This window comes from Polyodon spathula, chromosome 27 (genome assembly GCF_017654505.1).
Source record: "Polyodon spathula isolate WHYD16114869_AA chromosome 27, ASM1765450v1, whole genome shotgun sequence".
Taxonomy (NCBI): domain Eukaryota; kingdom Metazoa; phylum Chordata; class Actinopteri; order Acipenseriformes; family Polyodontidae; genus Polyodon; species Polyodon spathula.
In genome coordinates this window covers 4,862,650-4,889,704 of record NC_054560.1, presented here as the reverse complement: position 1 = coordinate 4,889,704, position 27,055 = coordinate 4,862,650, and the positions used below count along the sequence as shown (strand labels likewise).

At 44.2% G+C, this 27,055-nt stretch overlaps 2 protein-coding genes across 3 annotated transcripts; one reads left to right on the top strand and one right to left on the bottom strand.

The window, feature by feature from the left end:
• The first annotated feature begins 330 nt into the window (after positions 1-330).
• LOC121301623 (DET1- and DDB1-associated protein 1) lies at positions 331-4,013 on the top strand. 2 transcript variants are annotated; one of them, XM_041231175.1, is made up of 5 exons: positions 331-669; positions 1,608-1,688; positions 2,276-2,327; positions 2,735-2,796; positions 3,089-4,013. In XM_041231175.1, the coding sequence occupies exons 1-5, from the start codon at positions 661-663 to the stop codon at positions 3,191-3,193; spliced, it is 309 nt and encodes a 102-aa protein (XP_041087109.1). In that variant the 5' UTR covers positions 331-660; the 3' UTR covers positions 3,194-4,013. The 2 variants fall into 2 exon arrangements, with proteins under 2 accessions (XP_041087109.1, XP_041087108.1); XM_041231174.1 differs by lacking the exon at positions 331-669 and having other exon boundaries at positions 1,098-1,688.
• A 412-nt stretch (positions 4,014-4,425) lies between these two features.
• On the bottom strand, positions 4,426-26,611 carry LOC121301473 (anoctamin-8-like). Its single transcript, XM_041230915.1, has 17 exons — positions 26,213-26,611; positions 20,374-20,484; positions 19,954-20,086; positions 17,596-17,734; positions 17,347-17,443; positions 17,065-17,181; positions 16,708-16,835; positions 16,435-16,596; positions 15,991-16,143; positions 15,780-15,906; positions 15,337-15,392; positions 15,021-15,095; positions 12,862-13,587; positions 12,204-12,395; positions 11,436-11,567; positions 10,737-10,847; positions 4,426-10,078 (listed from the first exon to the last, which is right to left on the bottom strand). The coding sequence occupies exons 1-17, from the start codon at positions 26,403-26,405 to the stop codon at positions 9,431-9,433; spliced, it is 3,300 nt and encodes a 1,099-aa protein (XP_041086849.1). The 5' UTR covers positions 26,406-26,611; the 3' UTR covers positions 4,426-9,430.
• Between the last annotated feature and the right edge of the window lie 444 nt (positions 26,612-27,055).

Here is a 27,055-nt window from a genome sequence, read left to right as displayed (position 1 = left end):
ATTTTCAGATTCCACCAGAGGGCGCTGCTACACCCACTGTCGCCGCCACCGCCCCCAGCCCTCTGAGCGCCAGACGAACTACAAATCCCAGAAGGCGCCGCGCAGGGAGTCTCCCGCCGCCGACCTCTCGCGATACGTTCTCTCCTCGACCTACCATGACGTTTGGGTGGGGCTGCAAATGAAATGTTTTTTTTTTATTTATTTATTTTTGTCCAATAAGAGAAAGAGAATGTTGAGGCCACGCCAGCGTAGCCACTCAGCGGAGAAGGTGCGATCGGAGCTCCCGTTAGAAGCCAATGAGAACTGTCCAGGGGCGGGGCACATGGCGAGCAGGGTTAGTGTGACTCCCTCTGGCTGCCTGGTCTGATAAAGAAAGATGGAGGGCTTTAGCAGGAATGGATTTTAATACGAAGTGTTTGAGTTCAGCGATAACACGCTCGTATCTTAACAAGCCGCTGTTTATTTGACCGACATTAAGCCTTCATAGACCGATAAAACAAACACATGTGTGTTTCTCGTGATTAGTTTTATTTTTCGCTGGGCTGGGGAATATATCGCTGTATTATACTATTATATTATTATATTTTTGCTAGCTGCAATTTGCAATTTCAGTTTGATATCCTAGATTTTTGTTCTTCTTTGAAGTTTAGCTGTGGAGACATGGACAAGGTACAGTGAAAAGCTTTAGATGTTTGGTCTTAGTCAGTAAACTGTGCAGGGGGTAGCAGGACAGCTAGTTTGTCAGTTAATATCCCCAGTATTATTATCTTGTGAAGTTCTCGTATTATGAGTTGCCCGGGTGATCTGGTGGCATTAATGTTCGCGAGAGACCATAATAGTCTTATGAATATGCAATGAGATTCCTCGCTGGCTGACTTCTTTACCACCACGTGTTTATTACAACAACAACAAAATCTCAATATATATTATGTTTTACCTGCAGGAAAATACTGTTTTTCCCGTTATATTAATTACCTTTCAATATTTTTTCTTGTTCTTCATTTACATCTCTCTCTCCAATATATATATATATATATATATATATATGTAATATACTATATATATATATATATATATATTCTTACATGCCGGTGGATTTGTGAATGTATGGAAACATTCGTTTATTTGTCTGTATATGAATTTGTGAGATTGATTTAGATGCGAGAGCTGTCGCAGTGTCATGAGTGGGATTCGGCACAGAAGCCTGCTGGGGATCACTCTAGAGTGGCATCAATACTTGCGTACAGTAATTATGTATAGTAACACAAGAGGCGTTTTGTATTTCAGGCTGTAAACCTTCCTCGCTGTTTTGTGGTTCAATTCTAATGTTTTCATTCTGTCCCCTTTTTATTGTGATTTTTACCAAGAGACTTGTATTCCCTCATCACTCAGAAATTGATGCTGATAAAGTAGTTTTGGGGAAAATTACCATGGCAACGTTAAGTACGCCAAGATTCATGTTAATTGAGGTCTGTGAAACTGGCCACGTCTGCCCCAGGGGAGCCACCTTGTCTGGAGGTCATGTTATTTCTTGGTTGCAGTCTAAACAGTGGCAAGGTGCTCGTTTAGGATGTAAAGAGAGAGCTGCTGTTTTTTTTGTCTTCCAGGCGGATTTCTTAAAAGGTCTGCCTGTTTACAACAAGAGTAATTTCAGCCGGTTCCACGCAGACTCGGTGTGCAAAGCGTCGGTAAGTGTGGACAGCAGACTCCTTCTCGTCAGACCGCACCTCAGAAGAGGGTGCTTGCACCAACCTGTTTGTCAGGGGAGGGGCAAAGGAGAAGGTCCAGCTTGGCTGTAAGCAAACGCTTGACAAACAGGCAATTGTTTCCAGGAACATGTGCAAGAAAAGCTGACAGCGGGCGCGGGTTTGTTCTTCGGGGCTGACACGTGCTTTTTTAGTGATTTAATTTTTTTTTTTTTCTTGTATTTGTCCTTTAGTACTTTGTTAGATCTGGGATTGTTTTTGCTGAAATATTTAAAACTTAATAAAGATGTTTAATAAAGGGAACAAAGTTAGTATGGAACAGTCGTGTGCTCACTGCTTTCACTACAGGATATTGTGATAATGCTGCACAGTATTGATCGATACGAGTTTTAAGCTCATTTTAAATGAAAATTCTCCAGTAAGTTTGGTAAATTCTACATGTTGCAGTATGTCTGTGCAGTGCCAGGACCTGTTTTGCAATGTCAAAGAGAGGCTATGCTTTGTGTGTTTTGGCGTCATCCTTCCTCTGCACTTGGCATCCTCTCTGATTTGAGATCTTTGTCTTTCAGAACCGGAGGCCGTCTGTCTATCTCCCCACGCGGGAGTACCCGTCTGAACAGAGTGAGTGCTTCTCCTGGGTTAGGGACCCTCGTCATCTTTTAATATCCAGCCGCTTTCTGATGTGACGATGTTTCATCCAAACTGCAGGGCTGTACACGTACGCACGCACACACGCACACACGCTCACACAGACACACGCACACGCACACACACTGCTCCAGCTCAGTCCTCCCTCGTCATGCGTTGCACTGCTGCTTGGTTGTTCACGATTGCAGTTTAGAGTCTCTCCTTGTGGCACAAGACTGCTTTCAACTCTCGCATTGTAACACTGTTTAATATGATTTCTCGCTCTTGCACGCTCTCTCTCTCTTTTATATAAGCCTACTGTCTACACCTGTCCCTTCCCCTCTTTCTTGAAGTAGACTTTTGGCAAAAAATAAACAATTTAAAATACTTTTGTTTTCCAGTCATAGTCACTGAGAAGACAAACATTCTCCTGCGCTATCTCCATCAACAGTGGGACAAAAAGGTAGGAATTGTCCACTGTCAGGGCCCAGCATGCAGGTGATCAAAACAGGCCTGTATTATGTATGAATAGGCAGTTATCTAATAGAGCTGACGTTTGCCATAATGGAATAGTTGATTAGAACAATGCAATGCAATGCCCTTCGTGGCACATTGCTCCTCACAGATGCTGTTCATATTTGCATGGTAGCGGGGACTGTTTCCGCTGATGCCAGCGAGTTGAAATGAACTAGGAATCTCTTGGTTGAGTTTGGGATCAATAAGCTGTTTGGTTATTGTGTCCATTTTTCCAACAGAACGCCGCAAAAAAGCGGGAGCAGGAACAAGAGCAGGGAGAGAGCCCGGCGCCACCGAGGAAAATCGCCCGGACAGACAGCCAGGACATGAACGAGGACAGTTAGACAACACGTCCGCAGTGCGTCGGACAGACACACAGACAAACAGAATGTCGGAGAGAGAGCCAGGACTTGGGCAAAGCCACCTAGAAATAGTTCTTTTTTTTTTTTTTTTTTTTTTTTTTTTTTTTTTTTTTTAAACATGTAACTCTTTGCAAACACTTCCCCTTGCCTCGGCTCTTTTTCCACCGCACTGCTCAGCCTTGGACAGAAGGGGGCACCACAAGCCCTTTCTGCTGGGACTCTTACTGTGTTTGATTTGAAGGGGTCTGACTGGAAGAGGATTGTTGGAAACACTTGTTTTTTTTTGTTTTTTTTTTTGAGTAGCAGCAGTGCCCAGGCTAGGTTTAAGCTGATCAGCAAACAAAGACATTTGTATTTTTTTTTTAAATTGGGCTGTTATTTGTTGTTATGAGTTTGTTAACCTGTAAGTGTTGGATTTAAATGTTTATTTTTAAACTATGGCAAGCCACCTGCCTGTGAGTGGCGTCCAAGTTCTGGTTTTAGACCCGGATTTCATTCCTGAATGTGGAAGGAGCACTGAGTCAGGATCGGCCTGTGTTTCCACTGGCTATCCATTCCTGCAACACGTAGCACCGAAATTCCATCTCCAGTCTCTGGGATTGACCGTTTTTAGTTTTAAAGATCTCCCAGCCTGTAGTAAGCCCAGTGCCCACATGTAAGTCTGATGGCTGCCAGCTTTCTGAAGGAAGCACAAAAATAAAGACCAGCTTTGATGACGTTTCATGTCCAGATCGGGGGTCCTAAGCAGTACTTAAGATAAGGTGTTTTTCTTGGGGTTTTTTTCTTTTTTTTTTTTTTTTTTAGCAGTTTTTTATTATAGCAGTAAGGTGCAAAACTAGTACTGGAGAGAATCCTTCAGTTATCTTGCAAGTAAGTGAGTTTTGTGTGTCAAGCAGTATTTTTCAGTGGTTATTCTTGTATGCTCATAACACAGTCAAACATCGGAAATGGCACTTGCCAAATGGCACTGAGAGCTTCAGTTGTCCTCCATTCCTTGAGACCCTCGCAAATCTTAGATCCATTTGTGCCTCAAGTTTTTTATTGAGCTAAAAATGTGTTCATGTAAATTTCAAAGCTTGGTAACATTTTGTTTAGTAAAATCTCTCAATAAAGCTCTGACCTTTATATAATATATATATATATCAATTATATTATATATATATATAATATAATATATATCGATATATGCATATTAATCGCACGTGTAACATCGCCGGTAACTATAAAGCATTCAGCGGGATTGTTTGTAGCAACACTAAAAGCGTTTTCACTAGTAAGTCTTTCTCAGTGTCGGCACTGTGTAACATTTCCTTAACTGAGCAAAACAAAAACAGAATAAAAAAGTAACCTTCGAGAAAGTTTAGTCAACCAGCTGCCCCCCCCCCCGTACCCAAAGTGCTTTCCCTGCTGTATCATTGGGTAACTTTCAAACCGTCATGTCTTTTCTGCACTATGAGACAAACTGTAACTGCAAAACCTGAACTCCCCTTAAACAGATTGATTTGTGACGTGGTTGCTGATGTCGTGTGTGTACATACAAATAAATAAAAATGGTTTTGTCATTGGGTGAGTTTGCAGGGTTCAGATAGCTGTCTGTTGTTCTTAAATGATTGATCTGAACTGCACTGTGTAGCGTCTGTGCTTGCTGATAGAGGCTAGTGCAACTCGGGTCTTGTTTACATATACAGTGTCTTTTAGAGTCTATTTTCCGTACATGTCTGCAGCCAGATGATCGATCCTTCCAAGGAAATAAATATATATATATATATTTCTCCTATGAGTGCTGTTTGTGCCCGGAGTTTAACAAGGGGGTCTTGTCCATAGGGAGGAGCTGGAGAAAACAGCAAACTTTTACAGCAGTTTCTCTGAGTGAGTGAAGCTACTTGCACAGAGCTGTCAATTTGACTAACATTAAAAAAAAATAAAAAAAACTGCTAAACAAAGAAATATAAAACATTTCTAGTGCCTCCTAGAATACCCTTTTCTAAACAAAGGAAATCTGGTAGATTTGTTATGATTTTGCATCTCCATTAACCTCTGCACACGAAGTGCAACAAACACAAACCAACGTGTTCTAGTTACTGATACATTTCAAAAACATGTTAACAGAAATCCTCAGCCCGTCTACTTTTAAAAGAGTTTGTGATCGAGTGTTTAAAGTTATTCTTCTGGTTTCAAAGATTTCTTGTGCTAATTAAATAATGGAGTCCCGAGACAAAGGGCAATCAGGGGGCTTTGTTACGAGCTGATAGATGATCGCGGCATTCTCCTTAACGTTGATGAGGGGCAAAGCTTCAGAAAAGTGATAGTTGGCAACCGTTTGCATTGGGGAATTCAGGCGAGATCTGGAGTGAGGAGAAACTCTATGTTATCTCCATTCCCTTCCCTGAGGACCATCAATCGCCGTGCTGGTCCTCACATTGGCTACCACTTTGTATATATCGTGGAGTATTGAGAGATGTGTGGGTCTGATGCTACTCTAGTTGTTATTTTGTTTTGTTTTAGTTTTTTTATTGTACTGATCTGGACATCTGGACAAAACATGATATGCAAAAGTGTTTTGTTTTTTTATTTTCATTGTGTGTGTATATATATATATATATATACACACACACACATACACCCACAGTAATGTGTGTGTTCCAGGGTTGAATAAAAACTCCAAAATGCCATCATTTCATTTGTATTGTTTTATTTTAGTTTGCAGATCTTACAAAAATATGACAAAATAAATTAAAATAAATAAATAATCCCTTTTTTTTATCCCCCTTAAAAGAGCCCCGTAAAATTATCTTTGTACAGTAGTTACTTGGAAAAGCACACAATGTATTTCATGAAGACCTCAAACAGAAACATTTTATTAAATCTGGCCTGCAGGCGCTAGTCTTTCACCTGTGACTGCCCCTACCCCCTCCACCCCCCCTTTCATTATAGACAGCACACAACTATCAATCCACATGCCTGCGATCTCACAGCGTTTGTAATGGTTTTTTTTTTTTTTTTTTAAAAAAGGCATGTGATTTGTTGTTCACAAATAAACCAATCAGTCACCTTGACTGCTGTCAAAGAATCCGACAGCGTTCTGGAACAGTTTCACGAATGCCACACTGGATTTCTCATTCAGAAAAAAACACTTTCAGTAACTCATCAGTTAAAAGTGTTGCCCTTTTATCTCAAACCCGATTTCCTCTATCAGACTCTCAGCACGTCCATCTGCGATCCGCCCGTTCCACCATGCATTCATCATACAAACTTTGCCAGCCTACAAACTCAATGTCTTTCCCTGGTTCCACGCCTGACAGCCAGAGGCTCAGTTTGGGCAGTACAGTGATGCTGCCAGACTACAATATTGCTGCTTAAGATACAAATTCACCCCCTGATGGCTATCTATCTGTACTGTATGTGTTTTCTTAAGCCTTCAAAGCAAAAAATAAATAAATAAAACATAGTCTATGGGTTCCATAACTGATAAAAATCCATTTACTTTAACTTGTATCAGCTTCTGTGCCATTTTGCTGCCTCGGCCCCCGGCAGTTTAACTGAAAGTACCACCCTAGTAAAGCAGCCTTCTCTGTGTTGGTCTGCACCTATAACAATCCCCCTCTTGCTTTCCAGTGACAGCAACACGGAGAGGGGACACATATACCTGCGGACCAACATGGAGTTGAGGGCTGAGCTATGCTTTTTTTTTTTTTTATCATCAAAGAAAGTTTGGGCGTTGCAATAACAACGACAAGGGAGTCAATATAAAGGTCAAAGAAGCCTTTCTTGGTTTTAACGCTTACTCCCTGCGCCTTTATTATTACTGAACTAGGAGTACTTCAGTCTCAGTTGCTCAGTGTGAAACAGACCCTCGGTGTTTCTCCAGTAACAGTGGAACCTTCTTTTTGGATTATCAAGATAAGTAAGCTTGCCAGTACAACCCAGAGAAACATACAGTCCCGCAGAACAAAATAAAACACAATCAAGTCATCACATTGTAAATACATATTTTTCTCCTAACCAGGCGTAAGGAAATATGTGCGGTCCTCAGCTTTTGTGAATGAAAGATTTTATACAGGAATATTGCTTGGGCGGTAGAATCCAGTTCACGGAATTCCTTTCCCAGAATTCCATTGGCTTGACGTTTGCAGCTATGGTTTTGTTGTTGTTGCTGTAGTCCGTGGTTGAACCGTCTGTGTTGCATGAGTGTGTTCAAATTGAGTGACAATATGTGAGTTTGCATTAATGCCAGACTGATTAGATGATGGGTTGGTTATATGTGAGGATTTTTAATTTAGTTTATTTTTTGTATATATTTTTTACTGCCACGCATTTAGTACTGTTTTCATTAAAAGAAAATAGCATACATCATGATCTTTTTAATACCATCAGCCACAACAGTTTTAGACCCAAATTCCATAGATCATGTTCACCATTTTCCCTCCCAAGGGATGTGGAAACAAAAACCAATGGTATTGTGGTTGAACATCTCCTATCGGAATCGTTTTGTAACATTTTTAAGTTGGGTAATGGCACCACCTGTTGCCCAGAAGTGGAACTGCTCTAGATACCGGTTCCCTATCTGCTTTAGAGAGATATGGCTGTTTGTAGTATGAACCCTACCAGATTCCTGGTTTCAGTGTTGCTTTGGCAAATCATTTATCTAAAGAACATTCAACACAATAACAACAGAAAGAAAAGTAACTCCAAAAATAATAAAAAAATAAAATGTGCATATCAATCAATCAATAAGACCAACACTAAGATGTACAAACAGAGAGACTCTAATGACAGTCGTTTCTAAAATCTCGTACAGTAATTAATGCAATCCTGCTGTTGTGTGGGGTACGAGGCGGGCTGGCGTCTCCCTTCCCTTTGCCTGCACAGTCTCTGCCTCAGGGTCCTCTCACCCAGCAAGGAACAGGGAGATCTGGTGCAGACGTTTCGAGCCATGCATGGTAATGCAACCCTAGCCTTTGCACACCAAATAAAAAAATCACACCACCTCCTTCCTCACACAGGTTACAGGTTTGACAGGGTGCTCGGTAACTGGTATTGAATTGATTCACACTGGAATGGCCAGTAATCCCAGTTTAGCTACATGTATTAACAGAACTCAATGTAAACCAGGACTGCTCCCAACATGCTCTGCCTGATTCCAGACCCTGTAAAAGGTGCACTGTCATTACAAACCCGTCAATTCCATTGAAAATGTTGCCATCTTGTGTTCTGAATCGGAAATTTATAAATATACACAGTCAAACTGCTGGAAGGGCCATTGTAGCAATATATACATATGTATTTATATTACAGTCTTTGCTCAAAAGCGTCAACTTTTGTCGCAGGAAAGTGTGTTTGAAAACAAACGGGAGCTACTCTTCCTTTCTATTGAACCCTTCAGGCATCCTGGTATTGAGTCTATCCTACTGCATGCATTTCCCTTTATTCTTCTGTATAGCACATGATCTCCTTTGATATAATGTTGTATTTAAAGATGCTTAGATGCACAGGTGTCTTTATCAGCACTTCTCGGACTAGCACTGTGCTGGCAGTGGCTTGTTATTTGTTCAGACACTTACCTTTTCGAAACAATGTTTTTTTTTCTCAAGCACCTTTCAGACACATTGAGCAGACCATCTTTGGAGATTTGAACAGCAGTTTGTAATTGGATAAAAAAAAAAAAAAAAAAAAACTGCTTTCTTTAGTTTTAACACCTGTAAGAGTGTTTAATAAAATCAGAAATGGGAACGTATTTTATAAAATACATCATTTTCTAGTAACAAACGACCTATTGGAGACAGTCTTTGGTTTGACGTCAATGTTTTCAAACCTGATCCGTAGCACCTTCGCAGCACTATGGAATAATAATAACTAAATCAAAAAACAACGCACTTCTCTTTCTTTTAAAAAGGCTTGGAAACCATCTGAGAATCACAGCTTCCGCATTCCCACAACTATTGCGATGAAGGAGGGGAGAAGGGGGGAGAGGAGGTGGGGATTCATCATCTTTCCGTTTCCTCACGTCCATCTGTGTCCACGCAGAACGGCCGGACACACAGCTCTCCTCCTCTAGCCTCAACCCAGACTGACCCCCCAACGACGGTCCCAATCGACTCTCCCGAACAGAACTGGAACAGAAAAGGAGGCTCAGCAGCAGCGTGATCAACTAGGATTCCTCTTCCGTTTCTTTCCCTTTAGATTTTTATTTTAAAAGTTAGAACGCCGTTCTTTTTGCATTTAGTTTTTGGAGCTCGGAGGCTCTGGTTCAACAGTGTGGGGGGGTTCGGACTCCGCGGAGGGCATTTCCTCCGGCGCCCCATTCAGGTCCGATTTGGTGGGCAGTTTTTCTGGCGGGCCGTCCCCCCCGGGTCTGGCCTGGGCCCCGTTGGCACAGGGGCCCCCTTCAGATTTCCCGAAGTTGAAGAGTTTCCCCGGATTGAAGGACTTGGTCGGGGAATGGCTTCTCTCGTTGCTAGTGGCTGCTGTTGCTGCTGCTGCTGCCTCCTTCTTGTTCTCAGGAGACTTGAGGAACTTGAAGCTGAGGAAGCCGGGGAGTTTGGGCTCGCTGCTGCCCGTGGGGGACTGTGGCGACCGGGCCGTGCCCGAGTTGAACTTGCTCTGCAGGGGGATGATCTGCTTCAGCTTCATCACGTTGTTGGTGGCCAGCAAGGAGCTGGGCCTCTTGGGCTTGTCGGAGCCCCCTCCGGAGCGGGGCTTGTGGCCCTTGTCGTGATGGTGCTCCCCCGCCGAGGGGTCTGTCCCCCGGCCCTCGTCCTTGTCCCTCTCCCGCCTGGCGTGGTGCTCCGCCTGCCTCTGCCTCTCCTCCTCCTCCCTCTTCCTGCGCTGCTGCTGCTGGAAGTGCTGCTGAGCCTGCCGCTCGTGCTTCTGCAAGGAGGACAGAGAGACAGATGGAGACACAAGGAGACACACACACCACTGAGAGACAGCGAGACCAGCAGAGGACCTGACGTGCCGTGGGACAGCACTCTGAAAACAACGCTAGCAGCTGCCACCAATGGCAGTGAAACCCTTTCCAAACATTTTCATCTCAAGTTTACCTTCCTGTTCAGTTACTTGATGTGGAAACAACTAGTCTGTTTTACTGTCTCTAGGAGAGCTTTTACTGTACTTTACTGTAAATCCCAATTCATTACTTTTGTTTTCTAAAAGTCATTCCATGTGACGAATATACACAGGCGGCCTTGAAAGTGTTTAAACATGCTCCCATAATAGCTATCAACACTGGTTCATTTTAATTTACAATAACTCATCAGCTGTTATTCCCTCAGTTGCTTAATTAGTGAAGATTAAAGCAAACCCATTTCTATTACTAACATTTCAAAGCATAATGATATTTCCATTATAAAACATGAACTACTGTACAGAAGAGACCCATTCGTTTTCCTAGATATTTCTGTTCGTTCCTGCAAGCAGTTAAAGGCAGAGGTGCTATAGAAACCTGGCACACACTCCCTCAGAGTCGCCCAGTCTAGTGGTAGCCAGGAGCATTGCATGGCTTTGTTAAGTTGGAACCCTGTGTTACCTTGAAGGCTTCCCTGCGTTGATACTCCAGCTTCGCCATTTCATCAGCCACCCAGGAAGGGATGTCTGGGATTGCAACGTGAATGATGTACTTCAGCAGGACAGCAAAGTGCTGCGGAGAAAGTGAGAGACACGTGAAACACAGTCACTGAGAGCCAGTCCAACAAACAGACTAAAGCAAGCAATTATTTTCCCAAGAGCAACTCCTTCACGCACTTCTTCGCAGTGCAAGAATTATTTGTCTCTAATTACTGTGCATATGCATAATCGTTACAGCTCTGGCACAAATACAATTTTAGGATTGAGACAATTATATATATATATATATATATATATATATATATATATATATATATATATATATATATATATATATATATATGAACATAATTTTGATATTTTATTTAACATCATGTAATCAAATTAACTAAAAAATGACATCGCAAAAGTCTACCAGAAGCCATAACAGTAGTACAGTGTTTCATGTATATGGAAAACTACAAAGCGGGATGTAATTATTCAGTATGTTAATGTAAAATTATTCAGGTTTCATTTGACTTTTTTCAGCATGTGTTAATTCTACAGGGAGATGCCAAACTTTTGGCCACAGCTGTAGTTACAGTGTGGTTCCCTAATGCATCTGTATTCATGTTTCCACACACATGAATCTGAACGTTAGATAAGATGAAGGTTGCTTTACCTCCAGGATGACAATGGAAATGATGGCCATCTCCGGGCTGAGCCAGGGGAACAGGCGCTGCAGCTGCCCACACTGACTAATCAGGTAGCAGTTTACAATAATGGCAACAAAGCCCATGGCCTCCATCACGTTCTGCGAACAAAAAAAAACACATTGCGCTTTGGGACTGCCAGCTGTTCTGCTGCCACCTTTGATAACCCTAGTTCTGGGGTATAGCGTACACAACAACTGTGCGAAGGAGCTAGCGTTGAACAACCAGGACTCAAACTGGGCTGCGTTCACTCAAATCCAGCAACAGAGTGGCCGTGCTGACTGTCTACTCTGCATTGCAAAACAAGCCTTGAAGCAAGGAAAGTAATTCCTCTGAACGCAAAGTTTGATTCAGGGTTAAACAGACTTTCTTTTCTATCAGTTGAACTTGTGTGTGCTCTATCCCTCTGTGGTCAATAGAGTGGGCTTTGTGCTGAACTAAAGATGCATTACGGTTACTTCCGTTCCTGCCGGATTCCTGTGTGGCAAGTGGCTCGGTCTAGACTGAATAACTGATCATCAATCAAGCCCCAGCTATATAAAGGAAGCCTGGCCCTTTGTTTCTTTAGGGAAAGCCAATGCCAGTAACAACCGGAAGGTGCCTACTATTTTGAGTAAACATTGTCTGATCCTTTTGTTGTGATTCTTGTGTCTGTTTTGCTTCATTGTTTGTCTGTAAATAAACGTGCGCTGGAGTCCGAGCCTCCTTCCTGACGCTGTCCTGTCACAGCCTCTCACCTGCCACTGGCCGATGCTCTCGACTCGCTGGCCGAAGGGCCTCTGCAGCCCGGTGCACAGCTTGAAGGCGTCACTGCGGATCTCAATGATGTTGTTGATGAGCGCGCACATGGCGGCCAGCGGGAACGCCGACGAGAAGAGCACCACGTATCCAAACTGGATGAACATCTCCTGGTAATCCTGGAAGGTGTCCTGCAGGGAAACACAAAGCCCACTTATTGGAGGGTCTCATTGAATATGGGGGATTCAGCCTTTTAAAAGTTAACTGCAGTTTAACTGTGCTAAAACAGGAATGGAAATAAGACTCCTATTGCATATCAGTTTGACCCATTCCACATTTTAATACAAGCTTGACTAGCCACAGTGCACAGGTAATGAGTTCAGGTGTGTCTTATTAGACTCATTGTTCAACAGGGGATTGGATCAAAGTGCTATGTCTATATATATATATATATATATATATATATATATATATATATATATATATATATATATATATATTATGCAATGGGAGTCTTATTTCCCTGGTAAGAGCATAGCAAAGCCCTGAAGCACCACAGGGAAGCGTTATGAACCCTTTCTGCCACGGTACTGAATCTGCTTTCTTGACACACACGAGAAGGCGTGATGGCAGAGGTTCGAGAGGCTCTCCGCTCACCTCGTATTTCTTCATACAGCTCTCAACCTCCGCCTGTGTGAGCTGGGAGGAGAAGGTATCTTCTGGGGGGTCGATCCAGGACTCTCTCTTGGTTTTGGACTCCTCCCTCTCCCTCTCCCTCTCCCTCTCTGCAGAGTGGCCCCTCTTCCTTTGCCGCAGCGAGATGGGCGCCTCCCCTCCAGGAGCCAGCGGGTCCGAAAGCACCTCTCCGGGGGCCTCCTTGGTTTCGAGGTAGCCGTTGTCGATGTCATCGCAGAGCTCGAATACCGAGGCTGGGTCCATGCCCTTCTCCACCATGGTGGGGCTGCCCTCCTCCAGGAAGCTGTCCTCCAGCTGCATCGCCATGGCGACCCCCTTCCGCTCCGCCTTCTCGATGAAACTCACCTTCCTCAGCTTGAGGCCGCAGTCCATGAGGCTCTCCACCTCGTTCTCATCTTCGCTCTGCCTCTCCTGCTCCCCCTCCTCCTCCTCCTCGTCGGGGACCCCGCACCCCCCGTTCAGACACTTCTTCTCCCCGCTCCCTGGGTCTTGAGAGGCCTGCTCCGAGGGCGAAGCCTGGGCCTTTCCCGCAGCCAGGCGCCCGTATTTAAGCACCGAGGAGAGGAGGAGATCCCAGAGCACCCTCGGGGTCAGCTCCCCCAGCTTGTGCCTCTCATACAGGTAGGGCTGCAGCACCTCCTTGACATTCTGCAGGAACTGGCGGATTATCAGCAGGGTGGCCAGCATCTGAGGAGGGAAACAGGCCCTGTGTTACAAAGCTGCAGTGTCCCACAGGGCAATAGAGTTGTATTAACTCATGATTCTGATGAATTTCCACAAACCACAAAACGAGTCAAGCAGACAAACACTTCGGTCAATCGCTGCAATCTGGGAGTCTGTTTGGTCAACGTTTAATTCATATAAAAATGGATTTTGTATCAAAAATAAAAAAAACAGATTCCCAGCATCTCCAGCCTCTTAATGGAAATGCATGCATTGTACCACATTACAGGTGCTAAAAATAACGATGTTTTACAGGAGATACAAAACACACCTCTATAAGGGACACTGCAATATTAAAACTGCATCTCTCAAAGCTCAGGCTCACACACAAACTGGCTCTAAAAGCAGCCCCTTTACAGAGATACACAGACCTGCTGGTTGCTATATAAGCTGCATTAACAGCCTGAGATTCCTACCCCTGGAAGTATGGCGCAGACTGAAAACCATGTATCTTTGCCAGTGTATGTTTTGTAATTATCTTCAGATTTAGTTGTGTCTATGAATTAAGATAGGTGGTATAGGCTTAGTGAAAAAAACACTGCTGTTTTTCATAGTTTTTCAAGCTGCTGTTTGCGCAACAATGTGCGAAAGAAAGCGAGGCTCATGCCGTCACTGCATGCTGACAGACAGCCAATCAGGCAGGCAGACCCGCGCCCAAAACTGCCGTACTTTAGACCTGGAGCGAGCACACAGGCCCTGCTATATGATGATGACGAGGAGCTGGAGTTTGAGGCAGAGAAAGGGCAGCAGGGTGTCTTTGGTCTGTCTCAAGAGGCTTAAAGACAGGGAGAAAACAAGCAGGAGCTGGGGGGGGGGGGAGCGAAGAGGAGAACAAAACAAACAAAATACAAATAAAACCTGCTACGGGAGAGTGGAGAATCAGCCAGCACCCCTCTCCCGTCAATGAGTACCAAATCACAGTTACAATGAAAAGAAAAGAGAAGGGGGGCTGTGAGGCAGAGAGAAGGAGTTAAAGGAGGATAAGCAGCTGATGATAAATCTGAAGGTACTGGAACACCACTAAACAATATCTACAAATTAATTTGTATACCGAGCTTCTAGTAACACATGAGTATGTGTTTATCTCATTTCTAGAATTTCCACCAAGTGTCCTTTTCTGTCTGGTCAGAATGCAGTTATGCAGAGCGATGACATCCGAGACCAGTTTTCAGACCAAGGATTCCACGGCGCTGTAGCTGGAAACAGAAGAAGTTCCAAATGCTCTTTCCGTTGCATCAAGACTGAATCAGGAGATGCGAGTGATGGGACTTAGCTTGCCTGTCATGCGCGGGACTGCTTTTTTTCATTTGCTTGTGTTAACAGAACACACTCTGAAATGGTCTGGAAAGTTTCGCACACGTTTTAACAAACGCTGGCACTGCGTGCGACGCCCTCACCTCTTTCAGACGCTCCATGTCTTTGAGATAGAACCCGATGTAGAAAAGGCTGAGATAAGAATTGACGAACTGAAACTGGAGCAGAAGACAAAACATCATTACAGTCAAGCACAAATCCACAGAATAACAATAACAATAATAATAATAATAATAATAATAATAATAATAATAATAATAATAATAATAATAATAATCATCAGTGTGCTTAATGTTTTTTACTGATGTTTGAAGACGAAATAAAGCACACTACAACAATAGCACACTACAATCAAGGGCACCACAAAACCTGTTCCAAACTCACTTAGGAGAAACTTACTAGAACAATTTTGATGATGAGATTTTTCTCAAAGGTACTCTGGAGTCTGTAGTTTTCTAGAATGGGAAAAATAAAGACATATTTGTACACGGAGCAGCGATCTGGATGAGGACATGCAAGCAGAGGGAAATACTGAAATTCACCAAAATATATTCCAAGGTCCCCATACACAGCTATGGCCAGAAGTTTTGCATCACATATAATTTTAGGATAAATAAAAATAAACTCTATGAACATAATTTAGATATTTTATTTAACAATCATAGAAAGTACAGCATGACACTGCAAAAGTCTACCAAAAGTCTACCGTTATTCAGCAGGTTTCATTCGACTTTATAAAGCAAAATTAGTTAATTCTATAGAGCGATGCTAAACTTCTGGCCATAGCTGTATAACTGCCTTGATCTCACACTCTCTGCGTGGTACTGCCCCGTGGCACATACCCTTGTCATTGAGCCAGCAGGCAATCTTCCTGTAGACGTCGTCACAGGCTGTCACAGTGATGGCCAGCATGATTTTGGGGATGAACCTGGTCACTCGAGGAAGCTCCTTGATCCCCATCACAAACTCCTGGGGACAGAGAGCAGCGTCAGGGACACGGTGCGTCTCAGAACTGAAATGCCACGCTAAGGGGTTACTGCTTCTGCCACTGACCTGCAGCTCGAAGCAGACGAGCATGGCCAGGAAGACGAAGCACAGACAGAAGAGGCACACAGGGAGGCTGACAAGGTATTGGAACAGCATTCTCTTCCAGGGGGGGTAGTAGAACTCCTCACAGCCAGTGATTGGGCTCAGCCGTTTCACTCCCTGCAACATAGCACAGCTCAGCCCTCAGACCCCTTCCCTTATCCAGCTTCCACTATCCCTGATCTCTTTTCTATAGCTGCTCATCTCTATCTAGGGGTACATTCACTAAAAATACTGCTCCTGATTTCTGCTGCTATTCAGTCACAGACCACCCCTGAACACACCCCAACCTTAGCATTCTACACTGCTGTTCTTAGGAAATGGTCTTCTACCTGCCAACAGCTCATGGCTGTGGTTTAGTATTCTTTCAGCTCTCCAGTTGCTCAGGCGCTCCGCTCCTTTCTTATTTACCCAGAACTGTGGGCGTGGCTCTTCCAGGCTCTCAGCGGGCATGTCCAGCGTCCCCCACTTATAGGCAAGCTCCGCCCCCCGGCGCTTCCATCGCTCCAGGAAGAGAGTGGCCCAGACCATGTTGAAGAGAGCGAAGACCACGCAGCAGATATCCCTGCTCGTCTGGTAACACAAGCACAGCCCCCCGTCAGCCCAGCAGTGACACACACACAGCCGTGCTCAACTCACTGGAGAGGGTTTGACCTACAGCACAGGAAGTGCTTAAGCACTCACCTGGTCAGACTCGGTCAGCATCCACAGAACGAAGCCGATGATGGCCGGGTAGAGCATGGAGGTGGTGTAGAAGCCCAGCCAGGCAAAGTACATGGCGATCTTCACACCGAAATAATCACAGATATCATCTGCCAGACAGACACAGCATTACACACCTAAATGGCATTAGGGGCTAGGGGACACTGCCTGGGTAACTCACAGGACTTAAACACTAGCCTTACACATGTTGGTTTTGTCAACCCGGACTGAAGCTCTTACACAGGATGCATTGACATTTATTTCCATCGACCGGGCTGTCAGTCGTGAAACAATCAACTGAAAAGGTTTGTGAAGGGATGGCGGTGATGTTTACAGTACCTAGCGGCTGTTTCTCACACACAGCTTGCACCCAGGACTTCATGAGCTGGCTTAGAATCCTCTGTTCGTGGAGTGGGAAGAGCTGCTGGATGACGCCCCTAGCGGCCAGCTCTGGTACTGCAGGAGGAGGAGAGCGAGAGAGCCCGAGCAATAAGTCTCAAGTTGATTTTTTTTTGCATTCTTTTTTTTTTTTTCACTAAGCCAAAACCGATGAGGACGTCGAGATTCCAGTTTGAATCTGGAACCTTGCCAAAACAGGAAGCCAATATGAATGCTACTCACGGATTGGCTGCCCTTCCAGGAAGTGGATATTGTGTAGCGACTCGCCCTGTTTCGCCCGCAGGTTCTCTAGCCAGTAGCGGATGATGCTCTGCCTCTCCTGTAGAGGGGGCAGGTGGGGAAGCTGAAGGGTTATCAGTGCGAGCAAAATCGGATAAAACGACAAAGCTAGTTAAAAACTGCAGCGAATGTACGGTTAAGTTTGAAGGAGTAGGTAGAAGAATGAACAGGTAAGAGAGATGGTCAGCTGACCTGCGAGCTGAAGAAGCAGATCTCATTCTCAATGTTCTCGTAGATGTAGTCCTCCTCGCAGGAGAAGTTGCGAGTCCCGCCTCCAAACTCGGGTTTGACAGATTTGCGCAGCCCCACCTCCTCCGCCCCCCGCAGCAGGCTGCCAAGACAACCAGCATTCAGCATACTGCACATTCAGCACTGCATATTCAACACTGCACATTCAACACTGCACATTCAGCACTGCACATTCAACACTGCACATTCAGCACTGCACATTCAGCACTGCACATTCAGCACTGCACATTCAACACTGCACATTCAACACTGCACATTCAGCACTGCACATTCAACACTGCACATTCAGCACTGCACATTCAACACTGCACATTCAACACTGCACATTCAGCACTGCACATTCAACACTGCACATTCAACACTGCATATTCAACACTGCACATTCAGCACTGCATATTCAACACTGCACATTCAACACTGCACATTCAACACTGCACATTCAACACTGCACATTCAACACTGCACATTCAACACTGCACATTCAACACTGCACATTCAACACTGCACATTCAACACTGCACATTCAACACTGCACATTCAACACTGCACATTCAACACTGCACATTCAACACTGCACATTCAACACTGCACATTCAACACTGCACATTCAACACTGCACATTCAACACTGCACATTCAACACTGCACATTCAGCACTGCACATTCAACACTGCACATTCAACACTGCACATTCAACACTGCATATTCAACACTGCACATTCAGCACTGCATATTCAACACTGCACATTCAGCACTGCATATTCAACACTGCACATTCAACACTGCACATTCAACACTGCACATTCAACACTGCACATTCAGCACTGCACATTCAACACTGCACATTCAGCACTGCACATTCAACACTGCACATTCAACACTGCACATTCAGCACTGCATATTCAACACTGCACATTCAGCACTGCACATTCAACACTGCACATTCAACACTGCACATTCAGCACTGCATATTCAACACTGCACATTCAGCACTGCACATTCAACACTGCACATTCAACACTGCACATTCAGCACTGCATATTCAACACTGCACATTCATGCACTGCATATTCAGCACTGCACATTCAACACTGCACATTCAGCACTGCATATTCAACACTGCACATTCAACACTGCATATTCAGCACTGCATATTCAACACTGCACATTCAGCACTGCATATTCAACACTGCACATTCAGCACTGCACATTCAACACTGCACATTCAACACTGCACATTCAACACTGCACATTCAACACTGCACATTCAACACTGCATATTCAACACTGCACATTCAGCACTGCACATTCAACACTGCATATTCAACACTGCACATTCAACACTGCACATTCAGCACTGCACATTCAGTACTGCACACTTAGCACTGCATATTCAACACTGCACATTCAACACTGCACATTCAACAATACTTTATTAGAGTTTCTATATAGCTACACAGTGCTGAACAGTTTACACCAGGGATTTCAAAATGACAAAACTGCCTTTTATAGGACTATAGAACTTGAAACCAATAAAGTTAGTGGGGATCATGAGATACTAACTGGTGAGCACCAGTTTCCTGTTGTTCTTCCTGTTATTAAGCTGGCCCGGTGTTGCAGTGATTACAGGTTTAATCAGGACTCCCTCAACAGCTGAAGTGAAGTTTTATTGCTCCATCTCAAAAATCTTTTTTTATAGCACCTTTAAAAACGAACCCCTACACCCTGCTTACTTCCGATAGTTTAAATGATTACTCCTGCGAAGCCGCCCCCTCTCCCCTCCCTGTTTTCCATCTCTAATATATTAACGATCCACCAACCCTGCCTCGCCCGAGCCCCTGCCACGCAGCCACACAGAACTCTTTGCAAAGAGACTCTACCGCTTCTACATTACTCATGCAAACAGCTTGTTGAACGCTTTACTTAGTGGTTTAGCTATTGATGCTAGTTCCCTATGTTCATTATGACCTCTATTTTTATATAAACAGTTTGGAAATTGTGCAAAGAGGCAGATTAGTGTCAAGAATTTTCCCAGTGAAGGGATTAATCTGCTGAGAGAAGTCTGGGGTTTGAAATGGCTGCAGGGATCTCAGTGCTACGAGAAGACCGTGTTCGTCTCTCTAAGTGCTTGATTGAGTGGAGCTGGCCAGCCGAGAGTGCCGTCATTCAAACGGACAGTGCAGTCCTGAGGGAGAGCGCCTCCTAACAAAGAGAAGGACTCTACCTGCTGGATTCATACCAGCTGTAATCAGCCAAAGCTGGAAGGCAGCGGACGCTTAAAGATCCACAGCTGGACACTCACTTCTCGTAGGTCGCCGTGACGAAGAAGGCGTGGACTCGGGTGTGTTTGTGGTGCCGGATCTGGATGATCAGCTCTGGGATTCCCAGCCGAATGTGGTTCAGTAACCACAGCAACGTGTGGTCGTCTGTGGATTCTGAGGGAAGCAAACAGGAAGTCAGCAAGACAAAAGAGGAAGTTCTTCCAAAGACACCTGTTTGTTGTTCTTGGTTGATAAGGCCGGTTTGCACTGGGGACCCAGCTGTCTGTCGGGGTGTCAATGCCAAGCAGAGTGTAATTCAGCCCGCAGGAAGATGAATTAGCCTGATATTGTCTTCATGTATAAAAGTCGGGTGACAGCAAGAGAGAGAGAGAGAGAGAGAGAGAGAGAGAGAGAGAGAGAGAGAGAGAGAGAGAGAGAGAGAGGGAGATCTCTTACTGCACCTGCAAATGTCATCAGCACGTCACAGTTCTCCGTAGGCACTGTCTTCATCCAGGATTTGTGGGACATCATGTAGCGTCCAGCCTGCAGCAACCTCTTTCCAAAAAGCTTATCTGGGGGAGGAAGAGAGATTTCAGGTGTGAGGGGGGTGAGACAGGGGGGAGAGAATGCAGCAGTTAACCCCTTCCTGTCCGGCTGCCTGGGGACTTTGAAAACAGCCTCTGTGTCACAGCCTTTCATATTTGACCCATTTAAAAGGGACTCCTTTTTGTTGTTAAAATCCAGGTAAAACCTCACTGACAGTCACATAGACTACGTGACTAAGAGGGTTAATTTGATCATCCTGTACCCGACAGGAAAAAGACACCCCTATATTTTATTCATTTTATAGCGCTAATGAATCCCTCCAGGGCTGCATCGCTGTCCTAATTTTAAGGGTATTCCCAGGATAACCACGCACAGGTTGATAGAATCCAGCATCGCTTATCCTGGGTGTAGATTCACAAAGACATCTACAGACTCCTTTAATAAGAACTAGCATGCTGCTTCTGTTTTTTGTTTGAAGAACAGAAAGAAAGCATTGTCAAATTACCTCGCAGATGGCTCAAGCACAGCCGGCATCTGTGTGTTTGACTGGCCTCTGTCTCCGTAGTGCTGCCTAAGGCCTCATCAGAGGAACACTACATTTTCAGACCTACATTAGCAGCAGTATCTATTATCCTCGAGAGCAGAGGTGTGTGTTTCAGAATGGTAAAAGTTAACAGCGCTCCAGCTCTTAAAACTGATTCAATTTCTGACTATATCCTCATTGATCCTGTTTTAGGAATTCTTTGGAACAGTTTTGTCATGGAATACGATGAAGATGTTCCCAGTGGATCTCTACTGGAATTTCAGCCTCCCCTTTTAAATAGCGGTTTTGAGACATTCCAGATTCAGTGTTATATTTTAAGCAAAGCCCATGCCTCTATGTACCCTTATAGAAGTTTAGCACTGCAAATTTCCAATGTATTTTTGCAGTTTTCCCCGTGGTTATACTACGCATTTGCCATCGTTGGCCAGTTTGCCGTATTTGAAAAATGCTTTGTCACATTTCTCTGGGCTTCACCATTCTTTTACTATCCATTACACTTTGCTATGCTTTTACTATGGGAAACTTTTAGATCAGTAACTTCACCCAGTTTTCTTTACCAGGATTTGCCCTGATATAGATAGAATAATCTGGGCACAATTTTCCACTGCGGACAAATGCCTGCAATTTGCCCAGATACAAGCCCCTGTTATTTATTTTCCTGTAATGCAACATTTTTATCTGAGTTTGTGCCTCTCTTAGTTTGCATGGTGGACACTTGCTCTCTCGATCGCTCTCTCTCTCTCTCGGATCTTTATCTACACTTTCTATTCAGGAAAGAAAGAACCAGCTGTCTTTCACAATGCTGCAATACATTTTCAAGGGTTTATGAAAAAAAATACTACAAAATCGCTCAGACACTTTCCCTTGATGCATTTGTTGTTACTAACGATATATTTCCAAAATTCTGTTCCGTACTTCCGTCAGCTGCAGAGCTCTCAAAAGTGCGCCTGCTGTAGCGAACGTGGTTTTTCATTTTAAAACAGGAGATCTGGTTCAATGCTATGTTAAATAAAGCTCTACATTTCCTTTCTTTCTGGTAATCACCCCTGCAGCAGTGTCATCTGGGTCAAAGCATGCTACTGCCTGCAGGTGCTCTTTAATCAGACTCCACACAGCAGGCATTGATCCAGTTCCCTTATAAAAGTTTGCCACTGTATTCTTGCATGGTCATTTTTTCCCATGCTTTTCCCCTTAGATCATACCTGTATATAGCCATGTGATTACGTGGTAATTACCAAAGCCTTGTGATTACCAAAGCCATGTAATAACACACATACCAGGCAAACCAGCAGTGACCATGCAAGAGCACGAACCATTGACAGTTACCCAGTTAGCAACACGTTCTGCACCAGTCCTTAGGTATTCAACATGTACAAGGAGAGCAGGGAGTTCATCATGTGACATTGCAGTTGACAACCAGTAAACCCCAATGCATTGCACACTACTGCTTATTCAGCAATGCTATTTGTTTAAAAGTGAACCTGGCTCCAGATCCCAAGAGAAACCCTGGTGTTTGTCTTCCTGAGCGCTTCTGTTTGTCAGGTCAAAGCCCTGTCTGTTGATACACAGGGTGGCGTTGCTTTTCCTCATACGACAACAGGAGCAACAAAAGCTTCATTTACTTCAGGGATTGTGCCGGCTACCCTTTCAGAAACCCTGCCCCGGCTTTCAAATTCCACGAAGCATTTGGAAAAAAAAAATCCCTTTGTGCTTCACGTTATGCGAGACAATAGTTTTTTGATACCCCCCCATAGTTTGAATTCAGAGTCTCTGAAATTGTGCCTCCTGGCAGGGCAGGGCTTGGAGAGACAGTGCCTGCATTGTGGAGGCCCACGCTCTGCCCACTAAGCTCCTGGCACTGGCAGTGCCCAGAGGAATCTTGTGGGGGACAGGGAGAGAGATGATTACATCTGCTGCCTTTCTCTGTAGCGAGACTAGTGACTCTAGCAAGTCTGACTGAGGGCTTGCGAAGGGCTGTTAAGCAGTTATTTCTTCTTCTGGTTTCAATCTGAGTTGCAGTGTTTTTAGTTTCAGTTGCTCTTGTGCGTGCAGAATGAGAGGACATGAGGGTTAGCTGGTTATTGCATATACGGTAAAGTATGCACAAGGGTTGGATATAAAATGAGAAATGCCATAGCACTGTCAATAGCAGTGCAGGGCAACAGGTCTGTCCAAGAATGATCATGCAAATCTGCAGCCCTGCCTGTTCTGCCTGGACCGAAGATTCAACAGTCCTGGATACAGAAGCACCTGCCAATGGAGCGCCTTGCATCAGCCCTGTGTCAAAGTCTATCAGATCTACTGTGCTAGCCATCAAGACTGAAACAGGGCGATGCAACTTGTATATGATGCACAATATATGTATATATTTAAGCTGGGGCCCCTAGAAAAACATATATCTCTCAAACATATATAGTAGAGATATATTCCTATAGCTGTGTCACCTGATGCCGTCTGTGTTTGGAAGTGGAGATCAGTGCACATGAACCTAAACAGGGTGCAATATGGTAGTGCAAGTGAGTCCATATTTGTGTTCTAACTAGTCCCTGAGTATGTCAGCCAGTACAGAGACAATTAGCAGTGCTGCGCTTCCAGGCTCAGACCTGCAGGTTTACAATACATGGCTTCTTCCATTATTGCAGTGCTGTTTGTCAACTGAACGTAGGTCTATTGTGAGTTTTCTATTTCTGTGTGCGTGTGTGTGCGTAACTCTGCACATGTGTGTGTGTGTGTTTGTGTGTGTGTGCATGCGATGAACTCCAATGAGATATCACTTTGATTTATACACACTGACATGGAGATCCTGGCAAGACAATGCAAACAGACAGTGCCACAGACAAACTGACACAGTTTGAAAAAAGCCAAACAAAAAATCCACATGTACAGTGTTATGTGTGCAGTTTGATATCCACCTCAGCAATCCAGCCATTGAATCGCTAACCTGACAGTTTATTATGCTCAAGACACCAGCTTATTTTCAATCAGGAAACAGATGATGAAATAGATGCAAGGAATAAAAGGAGATTAATGAATTCAGACAGCTAAATCTGTTTGCCTTGTGGTGAATAACACTGAATGAACTCTGTTGCAACCGGCGCAGAAACGCAGAAGCTGTGCTAATCTGGCTACCAGCAGCATTCTGTTTTCATCACCGTGACGTCTAATGAGATCGCTTAGCAGCTAATGTTTGCAAGTGTAAAAGACAGCTGTGAAACGCCCTGCAGGTAGAGGATGGCATGAAAGGTAAAGGGTTGTTTCAAGGAGCGCTGACCAAAGATTTTAAAATCCATTTCTTAATGGAACCTGGAAGCCCTGATCGTCCGTTGGAGATCGTTGGGTTTCGTTGATGGAATTCTATATTTCAGTCTGCAATGAGCAATTCTCAGCGCCGCTACTTCCTGAATGACAAACCACTTCCTGTGATGCAGCTCAGAGTAACTTGATGTAATGAGGGAGATAAGAAGAAGCATGATGTTGAAAAAGCAAGCAACACTGTGCTGGGGGAGCATCGGGTGGAATATACATAACCTGGTTCACTTGAGCCAGGTTGAAATGCAGGCCTCTAGAGGGGAAAAGCCGAGTCAAAAAGCCTGCAGCTCCCCCCAGTCAACCTTTGCATGAGGTTGCATTGCACCCTGGGCTGCAGAGGGCAGATGGAACGGAATGGAATGTCAGTTCCTTCATTGTGTGGTCACATGATGTAAGCAGAAGCGTGTTGTTTGAAGAGAGCGTCAAGTTAGCGTGCAGCTCAGAGCTGCTCAGTGAAAGAACGCGCTTTACGGTTCAGTTCCTCCCCTCCTGAGCAGCTCAGAGCTGCAGAGCGGATTTCATCAGTGATCTGACTGGGCGGAAAAATTCTCGCTTTAAAAATTATTTACGGTCTTTATGTCTATGCAAAAATCCGACAGGCTACCATATGCTGACATCACCCCAGTAACATAAATATTTCGCCCTTTAACATAAACGTACGACCAAGATCGAGTACACCTCTCTGGACTAGAATAAAAAGGCTACACCTCGGAAAATCTGAACAGGGAGCCTGCCCCTTTAAGATGTACCGTGAATTACCTTGCATTCATAGCGTGTCCCCTTCAAGAAGGCTGACGGTCGTCACACTGCGGCTCCACACACAACAGGCGTGCTGTTTGTATTCCAAACAACATTGCCACACACACAGATATATATATATATATATATATATATATATATATATATATATATATATATATATATATATATATATATATATATATATATATATATATCGCGTATGATAACGATTAGCAGAGAGGACAGTGCCGTGAAAACGAACGCGTTATATTGATGTGTAACATCGCCAGGCCCTTCGGCAACTCGAAGCCAAGGTACTGATGCATTCAAAGGCCGAAAATACAGTTATCGCATTATCAGGACAAAACACAAAACAGGAACAACGCATAATTGACGCAACTAAACATCATTTTTGACACGTTTCATTCAACTTCTCAATCGAAGCCATTCAAACGTTCTGATGCTATACCGAGAACACAGTTAAGCGGACATTTGGACAACAATGATGTAACCTATATAGATGTCCCTTCCGTGCCCGTGGTAAAGAAAAAAGTTATTTGCAACATCATGCAACACAATCGCGCAAAGCAATTTGCAGAAGAAGAAGAAGAAGAAGAAGAAGAAGAAGAAGAAGAAGAAGAAGAAGAAGAAGAAGAAGTTGTATTGGACAGCGATAGCATTCTGAACATTATTAAATAACTTTAATCACTTCCCAGCTCCAGACAAAAATGTGCAAAATAAGCATCTAATTATACTGCATTGAATGTATCACCATGCACGTATAACAAATGAAATATGTCAGCATGTGCGTGTGTAGCACTATCTGTGACCTTAACATAACATACCGGTACCGTAAAGTCCATTATTAATATTCATAACAATATTATCATTAGTGACAGCAATATTATACAGCACTAATAACCACCTGTGTGGAGTTATCGCAGTCTAGGGCGCACAAGACAAAAGCCAATTCTGCTACACATCTTACTCTGTATGCACACTGCAAAACATGCATCGTGTAGCTAGCTAGCTGTTTGCAGAGCACTCGTTTTTATTGATCCTGATTTTATATATTATTATTATTTATCAAAACGCCCTTGTTCTTCTATGTAAGGTTTTTTTTTGTTTGTTTGTTTTGCTTTCATTTGTCTTAGGCTCACCCAGGACTCCGACGGAGGCTGACTGGGTACCCGCAGCCGAGTCTGCGCTCTCTCCCTCCGCTTGCGATCGATGCCTGTGTCGGGTCTCGGCGTCCGCGTTGCTGCCTGCGGCTGCAGGGTCAGCTGCCGCTCCCGTCTCGGGCATGGTGTGCTGCTGGGGAGCGAGTGCTGTATCTTGGGGTCGGGGTAGCATGAGGACTCGGCCGATCAGAGCAGAGATTGGGGGTTAAATGGATGTGAAAGTGAAGTGAAGGTTGATATGCTTCATCCCGGCTGCGGCGGGCTGTATGCAGATAGCAAGCGCTTAGGAGCGAGTCTTGCTTTGGAGGAGGGACAAAGAGAGGGAGTAGACAGCTACACACAGTCACACACACACAGAAAAGATAGTCTGGTTCACCTCGCCTCCCGAGACATATTTTCTGCATTGGAAATATATACAGTAGATGGCTGTACTATACACAATAATGCCAAGCGCCAAACAGTTCTATTGTGCTCTAGCGATAGGCCAGTATAGGCATTATAACAAGCCTCCACATGCATACATTACTAAGGCATAATAAAGAGAACGTTTTGATACATTTAACAGTGCCCCTCCCGGGTTAAAAACAGCGGTCTCTTCAGACAGCCCGTTCCAGGTTCCTGTTTACAGAATCGGCAGCAGCAACTTAATTCTCTATTCAGAAGAAGAAAAAGTAAAATTGGACGGGGAGCCCATGAGGTTAGTCTGGGGCAGGCATTATAGCAGCGCTTTCTTTAAAAGAATAACAACCTCAAAGACTCCTTCATGTTCTCAGCCTCCCGGGATAGAGTAACGGATAAAAGGATACCCGCAGACAGGCCCCT